Source organism: Otolemur garnettii, unplaced genomic scaffold, assembly GCF_000181295.1.
Source record: "Otolemur garnettii isolate 467f Iridium unplaced genomic scaffold, OtoGar3 scaffold00023, whole genome shotgun sequence".
Taxonomy (NCBI): Eukaryota; Metazoa; Chordata; class Mammalia; order Primates; family Galagidae; genus Otolemur; species Otolemur garnettii.
In genome coordinates this window covers 18,178,714-18,192,552 of record NW_003852418.1, presented here as the reverse complement: position 1 = coordinate 18,192,552, position 13,839 = coordinate 18,178,714, and the positions used below count along the sequence as shown (strand labels likewise).

Sequence of the window (13,839 nt, the reverse complement as noted above, 5' to 3'; positions counted from 1 at the left end):
GCTGAGAAACACACATCTACATGATATTTAGATGAAAGATGAAATCATAATAGAAACTGGAAAATATTTTAAACTGAATGATAATAAAATGATAATGGATAATGAAATGATAATGAAATCCAACTAAAAAATGGATAATGATAATGAAATCCAACTAAAATCAGTGATACACCACTTACCGCAAGAAGTTAGATAAAAGAATACCACATTTAACAAGGACAGAAAAAATAAAGGCAGAAATAGAAAACAGTAAAATAGAGAATAGTTGTACCACGAATTGATCAAAGGAAAAACTAATATTGGAAATGAAAAAAGGAATATTAGAATAAGATTTTACCATATTGGAAAAAATTCTTTAACAAATCCCAATCTATTAAAACCAATACTAGAATAAAAATCTGAGTATAAACAATCTTAAAACTATGAAAGAAACTGACTCCTTTATTAAACGCTATTACATAAGAAAAACTTAAAACCCAGATAATAACACTGATGAATTTTACTAGTCATTTAAGAAAGGAAGAAGAACAATTTTATAAAACTTCTTTTACAGAAGAGTTTCTTATCCAGCTTTATATAGCAAGTATAGCCTTGACAGCAAGGCTGACATCCACATTACAAAAAGGGTATTTACATGACCATCTCCTTTACAAATATAAATCCTAAAAAATAATAGCCAATTATAGGTAGTGATACATAAAAATAACATGTCATGTCCTAAGTGATTTAGTCCATGAAAATTTAACAATGTAATTTATCCCACTAACAACATTAAAGAGACGTTATGTCACGAGATAAATACACACAGAAAATTATTCTGATAAATTCAACACTACCCATGGTTTAAAAATAAAAAATTCCAGCAAACAAAAATGGCACTCCTGCCAGGCACGCTGGCACCTATCTGTAGTCCCAGTTACCCAGAGGCAGAGGCAGAGGCAGAGGCAGAAGTATCACTTGAGCCCCGGAGCTCAGGAGTTCAGGAGTCCAGCCTAGGCAACACAATGCGACTCTACTTCTTAAAAAAAAAAAAAAAAAAAAAAGACCAGAATACCCAGTATTACCATTTCTATTCGACACTGTACTGGAGATGCTACCTGAGCCAATAAAATAAGAAATAGGAAGTCTGAGAATTAAGAATAAGATTAAAAAATCTCATTCCCAGATATAAAAGTATACAAGGCAAAACACATTCCCAGAGCTAGAAGAGTACATTTCACAATGTTACAAGGTTGGTTTTATCAGTAAGATATAAAATTCTAAATTTGTATGTACCTAATATAGAAAACACAAAAAAATCCACATATATTACCTCTATGAATTAATAAGTAAATTCATTGTGGTCAAAGCACAGAAATTAAAGAATAAATTGTGCTAGCCCTCTGGGAGGCCTGTGGCAGGAGGAACACATGAGCTCAGGAGTCAGAGACCAGCTTGGGCAAGGGCCCTGACTTTACTAAAAATTAGTCCAGCATGGTGGTATACACCCGTAGTCCCAGCTATTTGGGAGGCTGAGGCAGGAGGATCTCTTGGGTCCAGGAGTGGAGGTTGCAGTGAGCTGTAATGCAGCCACAGCTCTCTAGCAAGACCCTGTCTCCAAAAAACCCACTACCACCACAAAGAAAAAAGAAATCCAAAAAATGGAGAAAAAGTTATATTTTTGCATATAACAAATGAAAAGGAAATGAAAATTTCAAAACAATATCATTTACCACATTAACAGCATAAACTTTACTAAAAATACCAACCCCCCTGGAATAAGCCTAACGAAAGATATCTAGTCTACTACACAGAGGAGCACAAAAGACATAGAAAGTAAAGAATCCTAATATAAATGGAAGGTAATCTATGTTCATATATAGTAGAAGATTCAATATTACAAAGATGTCATTTCTCTCCAAACCAATCAATAAATTCCATGCCATGACAACCAAAAACAAAGTGAGAATTAGTGTCTTCTTGGTGTGTATGAAAATGGACAAGATGATTTTTAATGTTTATTAATGTTTTTAATTTTATATGGAAATGTAATAGGCCAAGAACAGCCAAGACATTCCTGAAGAGTAACACAAAAACCCTCACAGCACTGGACATTAACATGTTTTACAAAGAAATTAAGAACTCATGATACTGGCAGTAAGAATCCCAAAAATATGACTAATGTTTCTTATATGATCACTATTTAAGGCCAAAAAAGTGTATTTCATACCATGTAGAACATGTATGACAACTGCACAGAGGACAGGAGAAGGGAAATTGTAGGCTCCTTGCAGTTCTCACACGTGAAATTGTGTGCTACTTGAACATACACTGAAAAAGTATGCTGTAAACCCTAGCACAACCCCGAAAGTACTAAAATTAAAGAGGGAGAGCTAACAAGACCATAGTGGAAATAAAATGGAATCATTAACATTGGGCAGAGAAAAATATAGCAAAGTGGTGGATTTAAAGCAAACCATAGTGACAGTTATAATTAACAAAAATGGTCTAATCAGTGCTATACAACAGAACTTTCTGTGATGAGGATGGACTGTAGCTAGTACGACTGAAGATCTGAATTTTTAATTTTAGCATGTGACTAGGTGCAACCATACTAGACAGTGCAGGTCTAAACACTTTAATTAAAAGGCAGAGGCTGTCAGATTAGATATAGAAGGGGACCCTATAATTCTGTCCTCAAGAAATTCACTTGAAATATATAGCTATAAATAGATTAAGAGAAGAGATATGCAAACAGAATGCTGAAGAGTATCAGAAAAAGTAAAGTTCAGAACTGGCACTCTTTCTGGGGCAGAGAGACAGTCCATGATGGTAAAAGTGTCAAGCCATCAAGCAAACCCAGCAATGCCACATGCACATTCGCTCAGTAAGAAAAGCTTCAAAACACAGATCTTCTAACACAGGGTTGAAGCAAAAACCCATTAGACCTAAAAAGAGAAATGAAAAAATCCTCAGTTAAAGTTGTTTTAAACACTCCTTTCATTGCAAATAAGGGGGAAAATCAGTAAGAATACAGATGATATCAGCAATGCTATTAATAAGCTGATGTAGTCAACATCACACAACATTACACTATGGTGCAGAACAAACATTCTTTTTTTTTTTTTTTTTTTGAGACAGAGCCTCAAGCTGTCCCCCGGGGTAGAGTGCCGTGGCATTACAGCTCACAGCAACCTCCAACTCCTGGGCTCAAGCGAGTCTCCTGCCTCCGCCTCCCAAGTAGCTGGGACCACAGGCGCCCGCCACAACGCCCGGCTATTTTTTGGTTGCAGCCGTCATTGTTGTTTGGCGGGTCCAGGCTGGGGATTCGAACCCACCACCTTAGGTGTACGTGGCTGGCGCCTTAGCCGGTTGAGCTATAGGCGCCGAGCCAGAACAAACATTCTTTACTGGTGCACACAGAACCATCATAAAGACAGACTATCTTAGGCCATTAAACAAATGTTAAATGAAAAAGGTCTGTAATAATACTCAGTATGTTTTTTGACCACAATGGATTTAAATTAGAAATCAATAATTGAAAATATCTGGACCAGGCTTGGCACTTGTAGCACAGTGGTTATGGTGCCAGCCACATTCACTGAGGCTGGTGCGTTTGAGCCTGGCCCGGATCAACTAAACAACTATGATAACTGCAACAAAAAAATAGTTCGGTGTTGTGGCCGGCGCCTGTAGTCCCAGCTGCCTGGGAGGCTGAAGCAAGAGAATCACTTGAGCCTAGGAGTCTGAGGTTGCTGTGAACTACGATGTCAAAGCACTCCACCAAGGACGACATAATGACATTCTGTCCCAACAACAACAACAAAATCTGGACCAGGTGCAGTGGCTCATCTGAGTTCAGGTGTTCAAGACCAACCTGAGCAATAGCAAGACTCTGACTCTAAGAACTACCAGGGTGTTGTGGCGGGAGCCTGTAGTCCCAGCTACTTGGGAGGCTGAGGCAAGAGGATCACTTGAGCCCAAGAGTTTAAGGTTGCTGGGGGCTATAATGCTGGAAACACTCTATCCTGAGCGACAAAAGCGAGACTGTCTCAAAAAAAAAAGAGTATCTGGAAAATCCCCAAATAACTGGAAATTAGAAGACATACATCTAAGCAATCAATGGTCAAAGAAGCCACAAGGGAAATTAGAAATTGTTGGAACTAACTAAATGCAAATGAGAACACAACATATCAAAATCTGTGGGATTTACTTAAAACAACACTTAAGGGGAAACTTATAGTTCTAATGCTGATACAAGGAAAAAAATCTTAAAAATCAACTGCCTAAGCTTCTACTTTAACTAGAAAAAGAACAAATTAAGCCAGAATAAGCTAAAGAAAGAAAAAAAATGAAGACAAGAACAAAAATCCATGAAGTAGAAAACAAAAATATTAATAAAATGAAAACCTGTTTTTTTTGGAAGACCAATAAAATTGATAGGCTTATAGGTGGACAGATCAGGAAAAGAGAAGACTCAAAAATTATTACTATCAAGAATGAAAGAGGGGCTCTATTGCTACAGATCCTAAAGATATTAAAATGATAACAGGTATATTATAAATAACTTTATGCTAATAAATACAAAACATAATAGATGATAACAGATAAATTCCTTTTCTTCTTTTTTGAGACAGAGCCTCAAGCTATCCCCCTGGGCAGAGTGCCGTGACATCACGGCTCATAGCAACCTCCAGCTCCTGGGCTCAAATAAGTCTTCTGCCTCAGCCTCCCAAGTAGCTGGGACCACAGGCGCCCACCACAATTTCTAGCTATTTTTTGGTTGCAGCCGTCATTGTTTTTTTTTTTTTCCAGTTTTTGGCTGGGGCTGGGTTTGAACCCACCACCTCTGGCATGAGGAACTGTATTAAAAGGGTTGCGGCATTAGAAAGGTTGAGAACCACTGACTTAAATTAATGGAGACTATACTAGGTTCATGGATCAAAGATGCAGTACTGTTAACATGTGAGTTCCCTTCAAATTAGTTAACAGACTCAACGTGTTCATAGCCAAGACCTCAGCTGGCTCTTTTGAGAAACTCGGGGCATCATGATTCTAAATTTATATATAAAGAAAGCAAAGAACCCAGAGGAGCCAAAGGATTTGAAAAATAAGAATATAACTAGATTATGTACACTACTAGATTTTGAGACTTTCTATAACTCTACATCAATCAACACAGTATTGTACAACAGGCATAAGGTCAGACAAATAGATCAATGGAACAGAACAGGAAACCCAGAAATAAACCCACACATATATATCAATTTACTTTTGACAAAGGTGCCAAGGTAATTTAATTCAATAAATGCTGAGTTCAATATTAACAGATGTTGCTAGAAAGACTGTACTGACACATGACCTTTACCTCACACATAAACAAAAACTAATAGAAACAGATCTCAGACCAAAATAAAACAAATGGAAGTATAGCAAACTAAAAAGTTTCCACACAGCAAAGGAAACAATCAATAGCGTGAAAAGATAACCCAAGAATGGGAGAAAATATTTACACACCAGTGTATAAGAGGTCCCTTTTCTCCACATCTCTGCCAGTACTTTTTTCTTTTTAGAGACCAAGTCTCACTATGTCACCCTGGCGTCACAGCTCACAGCAACTTCAAACTTCTGGGCTTAAGTGATTCTCTTGCCTCAGCCTCCCAAGTAGCTGAGACTATAGGTGCCTGCCACAATGCCCGGCTAGGGTTTGAACCCATCTCCCTTGGGGTATGTAACTGGCGCTGTAACCACCGTGCTACGGGTGCCAAGGCTATTTTTTGTTTTTTTGACAATAGTTATCATAAATGGGTAAGTTGATATCTCACTGTGGTTTTGATTTGCACTTCTCTGATGATTAGTGATGTTGAGTATTCTTTATATATTTGTTGTCCGTATGTTATGTCTTCTGTTAAGGAATACTATTAAGTAAAAAGGAAAGCGTTACTAATCCATGAAATAAGGATGAATTTCAAAAAACACTATCTAGACACAGGAAAGTACACAAGTAGTATGCATTCTTACAAAACTCTAGAAAAGACAAATATAATCTACAGTGGCAAGAAAGCTTACCAATGGTGGCCTGGAGCCAGGAGCAGAAATGTGATCGAATAGGATGGAACAAAAAAGAACCTCCTGGAGTGATGGAAATACTCTATATCTTGATGTCACAGAAAATTCTTTAAAATGTTCACTTAAAATGGGTATATTTTATTGCATGTAAAAGTACTTCAGTAAAGTCAATTAAAAACACAGACCAATGTAAGAGCCTTATAAATACAAATGCTCAATTTATGACAATGATGGCTCAGTATAAAGCAGTGGATTATGAATGATCTTTAAAAAAAAAAAAAAAAGATGGGCAGCTCCTGTGGCTCAAGGAGTTAGGGTGCTGGCCCCATATACCAGGGGTGGTGGGTTTAAGCCCGGCCCTGGCCAAAACTGCAAAAACAAGAAAAAAAAAAGATGACGATTACTGGATATCCCTCTTAGAATTAAACTACAAAACTAAACAAAACAACCCTACAACTTAATTTTTATCTTAACACTTCATCCAAAAATTATTTTCAGGTCAATTTTACAGCTAAATCTGAAAAACAAAACTAAGTTTCTATAACAAAAAAATATTTTTATGACCTTAGTAAATCAATTTCTCAAATTGGACATAAAAAGTTCTACCCATAAGGGAAAAGACTGATTAAATGGACATTAAAAGTAAGACCTTCTGTTCATACAACTCAAAGCAATCCAGAGATTAAATGCAATCCCTACTGAAATAAGTATGGATGGATATCCAGGAAAAATAATCACAAAGACTCTGCATAGTCAAAGTAATCCTGAGCAAAAAGAACAAAGCTGGCAGTACTATGCTACCAGACTTTAAAATATGCTACAAAGGTATAGTAACCAAAACAGAATGGTACTGGCATAAAAACAGACACATAGACCAACGAACAGAAAAGAAAACCCCAAAATTAATCCACATTATCCACAAGCCAACTGACTTTTGACAAAAGTGCCAAGAACACTCATTGGGGAAATGACAGAAAGGACAGTATCTTCAGTAAAATAGTGATGGGAAAACTGGATATCCACATGTAGAAGAAGGAAACTAGACCCCACCTTTCACCCTATACCGAAACCAACTCAAAATGGATCAAAGATGTAATGTAAAACCCAAAAATATAAGACTACTAGAAGAAAACATAAAGGAAACACTTCAGGACACTGCTCTGGGAAAGGATTTTATGAATAAGATCTCAAAAGCACAGTAGGATATGAAACTAAAAACATTCTGCACAGCAAAGGAAACATTCAACAGAGTGAAAAGATAACCCACAAAATGGGAGAAAGTATCTGGATGTTATTTATCCAACAGGGGATTGATACCCAGAAAATACAAGGAACTCCAACAACTGATCAGCAAAACCCCTCAAACAATTCAATTAAAAAATGGGCAAATGATCTCAAAAAACATTTCTCAACAAAAAACATAACATATGGGCAACAAATACATGAAAAATACTCAACTTCACTAACTGGGGAACTGATGGCTATTATCAAGAAAGCAAAAAATAACAAATGCTATTGGTGGGAATGTGAACTAGTATGGACACTATGGAGAACAGTATGGAGGTTCCTCAAAAAAACTACAGATAGGACTCACCAATCCCACAAGTGGGCATTCATCCAAAGGAAAGTAAGTCGGTATTTTGCAGAGACATCTGTAGCCATGTTTACTGCAGCACTAATAATAGCAAAGACACAGAATCAACCTAGACGTGCAACAACAGATGAATGGATAAAGAAGATACGGCACACATACGCAATGGAATACTAATTGGCCATAAAAAGGAATGAAATCCCATCTTTGCAGCAACATAGATAAGACAGGACAACTTTATGTAAAGTGAAATAAACCAGGAAAAGAAAGTTAACTACCCCTGCTCCCACTCAGACTTGGAAGCTAAAAAAAGTTCATCTCTTAGAAACCAAACAGACAACACTAGAGGGTGAGAAGGCTAGGGGGAAAGCGGGGGTGGGGTGGTTGGGAAAAATGTGTCAAAGGACTCAGAATCACAGCTAGAGAGGATAAGTTCTAGTGTTCTATACCTACAGCCCCCAACCCCCATGGTTACACAAAAATCGTCTTGGTGAAACTCAGGAACAAGGCCACACAGCACGTGAGTGGGGTTAGTCCACAAGGGAAGCTTCATCTGTTTTACAGCATCTCCCCATTGGTTCCATCACCACCTGGTCCCTCTCCTGTCCCATCTCTGCTCCCCCCCGCCCCATGGAAAAACTGTCTTCTATGAAACAGGTCTCTGGGGCCAAAAAGGGTGGGGGCTGCTATTTTCTACCACTGTAGGATGACTATAGTTAATAATACATAGCAGGGATTTTCTACACGTGTGCCATGAAAATTTTAAAGATTATTACTTGAATTATTTTCTACTCTTGCTTTCTTTTTTGGCTAGGGCTGGGTTTGAACCCACCACCTCCAACATATGGGGCCGGTGCCCTACCCTTTTGAGCCACAGGTGCCACCCTCTACTCTTGCTTTTTTTGATCAACATAACTTAAGTGTACTGTGGAAGTTGAACTATAGGTTCAAGTGCAGTTAGATAAAAAAGGTTGAAAAACACTGATATATAGCTTGGAATAGCTAGAAGGAGAACATTAGATGTTACCAACACAAAGAAATAATTGTTTGTAATGATGGCTATGCTGGTCTGATCACTACATATTGCATGTATCAAAACATCACTATGTATCCCGTAAATATTTATGATTATCATTTGCCAATTAAAAAAATAAAATAAAAAGAACCCTTGGACAAGTGTGGTAATCCGAGCACGCTGAAAGGCCCAGGTAGGAGGACTGCCTCAAGCCAGGAGTTTGGGACTGGCCCAGGCAACATAATAAGACTTATGTCTATAAAAATTAAAAATATTAACCCAGCACAGAGGCACTGTAGTCCCAGTTATTCAGGAGGCTGAGGCAGGATTTCTTGAACCCAGGGATTTGAGGATGCAGTGAACCATGACTGCATCATTGCACTCCAGCCTGGGAGACAGAGCAAGACCCAATCTCTTAAACAACCACACCACCACCCTTAAGTATAATGAATAAATAAATTTAGAATATGGAAGAAGAAAAAAGAACCCCTGTTCATTAAAAGACCCTTCAGAGAAGGAAAAAGGTTACAGAGAGAAGTATCTGCCATCCACAGAGCCAACAAATGACTAGTATCCAGAAAACACACACAATGACTACAGATCAATAAGAAAATGGTCATATTCTATTGCCAACATATACATATAATGCCAATAGAAAAATGAGATTCTTAAACAAGCACTTTACAAAAGTTGACCAAACAGCCAATAAACATATGAAAAAAAGTATAGCTTTAGTCATCAGGAGAATAGAAACTAAAATTAGAACGAGATACTACCACATACCCTCCAAAACAGCAAACAAAGACTGATTATACCAAATGACATAAAGGACATGAAGCGACTGGCGCTGCTATAGGCTGCTGGGAGGACTCTAAATTGTTAGAGTATTCTGGAAGTTATCTATCAGAGTTGAAGATACATGTTCCCTGTGATCCAGCAATTCTACTGCCAGGTATTTATATACATACCCCAGAGAAATTCATGGATACGGGCACAAAAGACATGTGTAAGGATGCTCTCAGCAGAATTATCTGTAATAGCCTCAAATGTCCAAACAAGAAACAAAATGTCCAACAAGTAGAATCTATAAACTCTGCTATGTTTATCCAATGAGATACTTACCTCACAGTGATGAAAATGAACTATTACATGCACAGTGTTGGAAAGAAGCAGATAGTGTAAGTATTTTAATTCCTTTCATATAAAGTTTAAAACTATGCCATAAGTTTAGTAAAAAATAAGTACTAAGAAATAAAACATTCTTACCATTCTCACCAATTTTTGTGTATTTTAACTCAATTCTCATAACAACTTTCTAAGTTAGATGAATAGTAATTTGCAGCCCTTTGGGCTACATCACCAGCACCCAGTCTAGCACCTGCCATACAGGTAGATACTCCAAGAATAAATAAAGTCACACAATACACACAAAGTCATTGGCTTTGGCTATTAGATGGGAGCTGGTACCAAGGAAAGATGGTATCTGCGGCATGGCGGGTGAACCGAGACGGCAGAGGGCTGAGGGCTGAGGAATGAAGCAGGTGAGGAAGTGGTAACTTCTCTTTCAGAAGTTCCACCGTTTGAGCGGCAGGCTGGGGAATGGTGCTCTTACAGTGAAGCAGGTAGATTAGGGACATGTTTGAAGGTTAGAACAAGAAAACCGGGATGGGGAAGAGCCCAAGGGTGTGTGTGGGGAGTTGGTCGTGAACATGAAACAAGGAAAGACAGAGGAGAAGAAATGAATGAGAAAGCTTGTACTTTTCTTTCATGATGTGAGTAAAGACCTCCAGGGAGGAGAGTGGATTAAAGGAGGCTCAGGAACACAAGTCTGTGGCAGACTGGGAGCCACTGGCAAACGGAGCAGTGAGAGCCATGGCCAGGGCCACGGGCCTCCCAGATCAACAGAACAACACCCTCCACTTTTCTCTCTCCTGCCTTGAGAAAACACTTTCAGCCAGAGTGGTGCTGAGTATCTTGTGGGCTCTGGACTTTCACTCGGACTCACTGTGAAGTACATCCCTCACTGAATCACCAGGACTACTTGCTATCACTCCCTATCACCACTTTCCCATGCAGGTAGTAACAGGCAAGCCCTGAGGAGGGTTAGGTCACATTTTTTTAAATACTGACATACCCAATTTTTTCTTGAAAGATGTTGAAAAGCATTTTAATTGCAGAAATAGTTAGTGAATTTTATCCCTAGGCCTTTAGTGTTGGAAATCCACAGAGTTTAAGCATGTAGACAAAAGCTATCGAGTCCACAAACTGAAAACAAGAGCCTATAACTTCTCAGGGAACAATCTTAACGGCAATTGTCCTTGTGGGTTATAAAATATTTCTCTATTAGAGAATGAACTGCAAGAGCACAAAGGCGTATTTTATCCTAGTGATGGATGATACAGAATTTTTCTTTACATGAAAGAAACCATTTGATTGGGAGTTTGACAGTAAAAATAAGGCACAACAGCTATTTAGTTTTACAAGCCTAACAAAGTATTAAAACCTATAAAACGCAGCTTGTCACGCAGAGAAAGTATTAGTAGTGTGACATTTAAATGCTCTGAAGTCTCCTTAACAGAGTCAAAAACATATAGACTATCAACTGCACTTACCCAAGTACAGACCCATAAAAACCATCAGACCGGAAAAAACTTTACATTTCAACATTAACTAATTAATTCAGTAGAGGAGTGTGTAACAAGGGTTTGGCCCTTCTTTTCAGGAAGGATTAAAACCATCTTGATATCTTTTCGCTGACACACCTGAAAGAACAGGACCAGAACCTGTTTTCATGTCCCTCTTCAAAGGTGTAACTGCTGTTGAGATTTATAGATTGAAGCTTCTATGTCTCACTCTGTGGCCCTGGGTAGGAGTGCAGTGGCATGATCATAGGTCACCACAACCTCAAACCCCTGGGTTCGAGTGATCCTCTGGATTACCGAGGCACACCACCATACCCGGGTAAATTTTGTATTTTTTGCAGAGACAGGGTGTCACTCTGTTATTGGTTGTAGAATTTGGCTGGTCTCAAACTCCTGAGCTCAAGCAATCCTCCTGTCTCGCCTCCCAGAGTATGAGGATTAGGTGTGAGACATGATACCCTGGCCTTAATTCATATTTCATTTTGAAGTTTTTCATTCCCCACTAGAGGTAAGGTTCCTGAAATACACCAATCCTTCCTAGATTCTTTCAAGTCCTTCTGAAGACCATAAAATCAGTGACTCTGAACTTGTTAACTGTATAAAATGGCAGGGCCTACACCAGCAACACAGTTCTTATTTGGAAGGAATTTCAATGTATCGTTAGATAAATAAACTTAATTTCTTACCCTATTGTTGGGTTGATGTTTGGATCAAAACTGTCTTCCACAAATCGCCACACAATACTTGATTTACCTACACCTGTATCCTGAAAGAGAACGAGATATGTGACTGAGAAAAACTTCAACTACTTAAAAGACCCAGAAAACTACTTTGTGTTATAAGTTCAAGATTTTTATTTTTTATTTTTTTTTGCAATTTTTGGCCAGGGCTAGGTTTGATGCCACCACCTCTGGGATATGGGGCCGGGGCCCTTCTCCTTTGAACCATAGGGTCTTGCCCTATTTCCTGAGCTAGGACACAGTGGTGCCTAGTTTACTGCAATCTCCAACTCCTAAGCTTAAGCAATCCTCCTGCCTCAGCCTCCAAAGTAGCTGGGACTACTGGGATGCACCCACCGTGCCTGGCTAATTTTTCTATTTTTTGGAGCGAGGGGTCTCACTCTTGCTCAGGTTGGTCTAGCACTCCTGGCCTCAAGCGATCTTCCCACTTAGGCTTTCCAAATGCTAAAATTACAATGTGAGCCACACACCTGGCCAAGTTTAGAATTTGTATAAAAAAATCATTCTCAATGTTTAAATTTTATAAGTTGAGGGGCACAAAGGACGTTTTCATGAAAGTTTAGTGGAATAATTAAGGCGATTTCAAAATGTATTCTAAGAGAGAGAGTTTACACTTTTAAGAGCCATTAGGACCTTCTGAAAAAGACCTGAAGTTTTTGCTTGTGTGAAAAGTGACAAGTCCACTTGCTTTTTAACAAATACTAGGAAAGTCTGAAATATTGAATTCAGAGTTTCTGAATTCATTACTTCGTGAGTTATACCTAAATGAATTCTACCCCCACCCTATTTGGGAGAAATAAGACTAGTTATTAGAAGGCGTTTCAATCTCTAAGGCACTAAACTCAGGAAAAAGAGCATCAACCTCAGAAACGCGGCTTTGAAATGGTCAAGTTACCCTGACAAGACAGAAAGGCGAAGCTTCAAGTTCTTTGAACTTCACGACGTGAACACCCTCTTTGCTCCACAGGAAGAGTTACTTTACTTTTTGGGAAGTGTCAGGGGTACTCCACAAGTTCAAAAACATCCAAGAGACAGGAAGAAGTCTAAGGCTGCTTGTAAAACCTGAAGATCTGTTCCTGGTTTTACTCTGAGAGACTTGGTCAACTCCCAAATAGTACCTTAGTAAGTTGGGAGAAAACTATTAACCTAGTTGCAATGGAGAGGCAGAGGAGACTGTATGCACTTGGGGGGCCGGAAAAGTCCAAGAGCTACAAGAAAGGGAAAGAAGAGGGTTCCTGTTGCCTTTCAGGGTCTTCGGGAGGGTGCAGCAAGGTGGGCGGGACGGCTCCGGGATTGGCAGGGTCCGGACGGAGGCGGAGGAGACGTGGGGGCGCCGGGGCCCGTGCCCACCCGGCCCCCCGCGGCCTTCCCGGCCGGACCCACCGACACTCACCCCCAACAGACACACTTTGAGTTCCCTTAGCGCCATGGCCCGGGAGCCAGGGCCCGAGCCAGCCGCCGCCCTAAGTTGAGGAGGGAGAGGCCGGGTCCAACACGAACATCCCCCGGCGCCGCCGCCGCCACACGGCCCAGCCCCAGCCGCGAGGAGCCCAGAGGCCGCGGCCGCCCGTCCTCCGGCCCTGGGCTCGGCCAGCCCGCTGCCAGCCACGCGGAGCCCGCCTCAGTAGTCCGGACGCCGCCGCGGCCTTCCGGGCACCACCGCCGCCGCCATTTTGGGACGCCAGCCGGGTCACCTGACCTCCCCGCCCACCTCGGCAGCCACCTTCGCTGCGAGGGCGGGGCCGGCCGGCCCGGGCTGGGGGCGGGGCTATAGGCTTATGGCCCCGCCCCCACATTAGGCTC

At 40.1% G+C, this 13,839-nt stretch overlaps 1 protein-coding gene across 1 annotated transcript in view; it reads right to left on the bottom strand.

The window, feature by feature from the left end:
- Positions 1–13,751, bottom strand: part of RAB22A (RAB22A, member RAS oncogene family) — a 56,952-nt gene extending 43,201 nt beyond the window's left edge. The window contains exons 1-2 of the mRNA XM_003787729.3: positions 13,430–13,751; positions 11,983–12,062 (exon numbers count right to left, since the gene is read on the bottom strand). Of these exons, the coding sequence (XP_003787777.1) occupies positions 11,983–12,062; positions 13,430–13,465 (116 nt within the window). The 5' untranslated portion in view covers positions 13,466–13,751. The remainder of the gene's footprint in view (positions 1–11,982; positions 12,063–13,429) is intronic.
- Between the last annotated feature and the right edge of the window lie 88 nt (positions 13,752–13,839).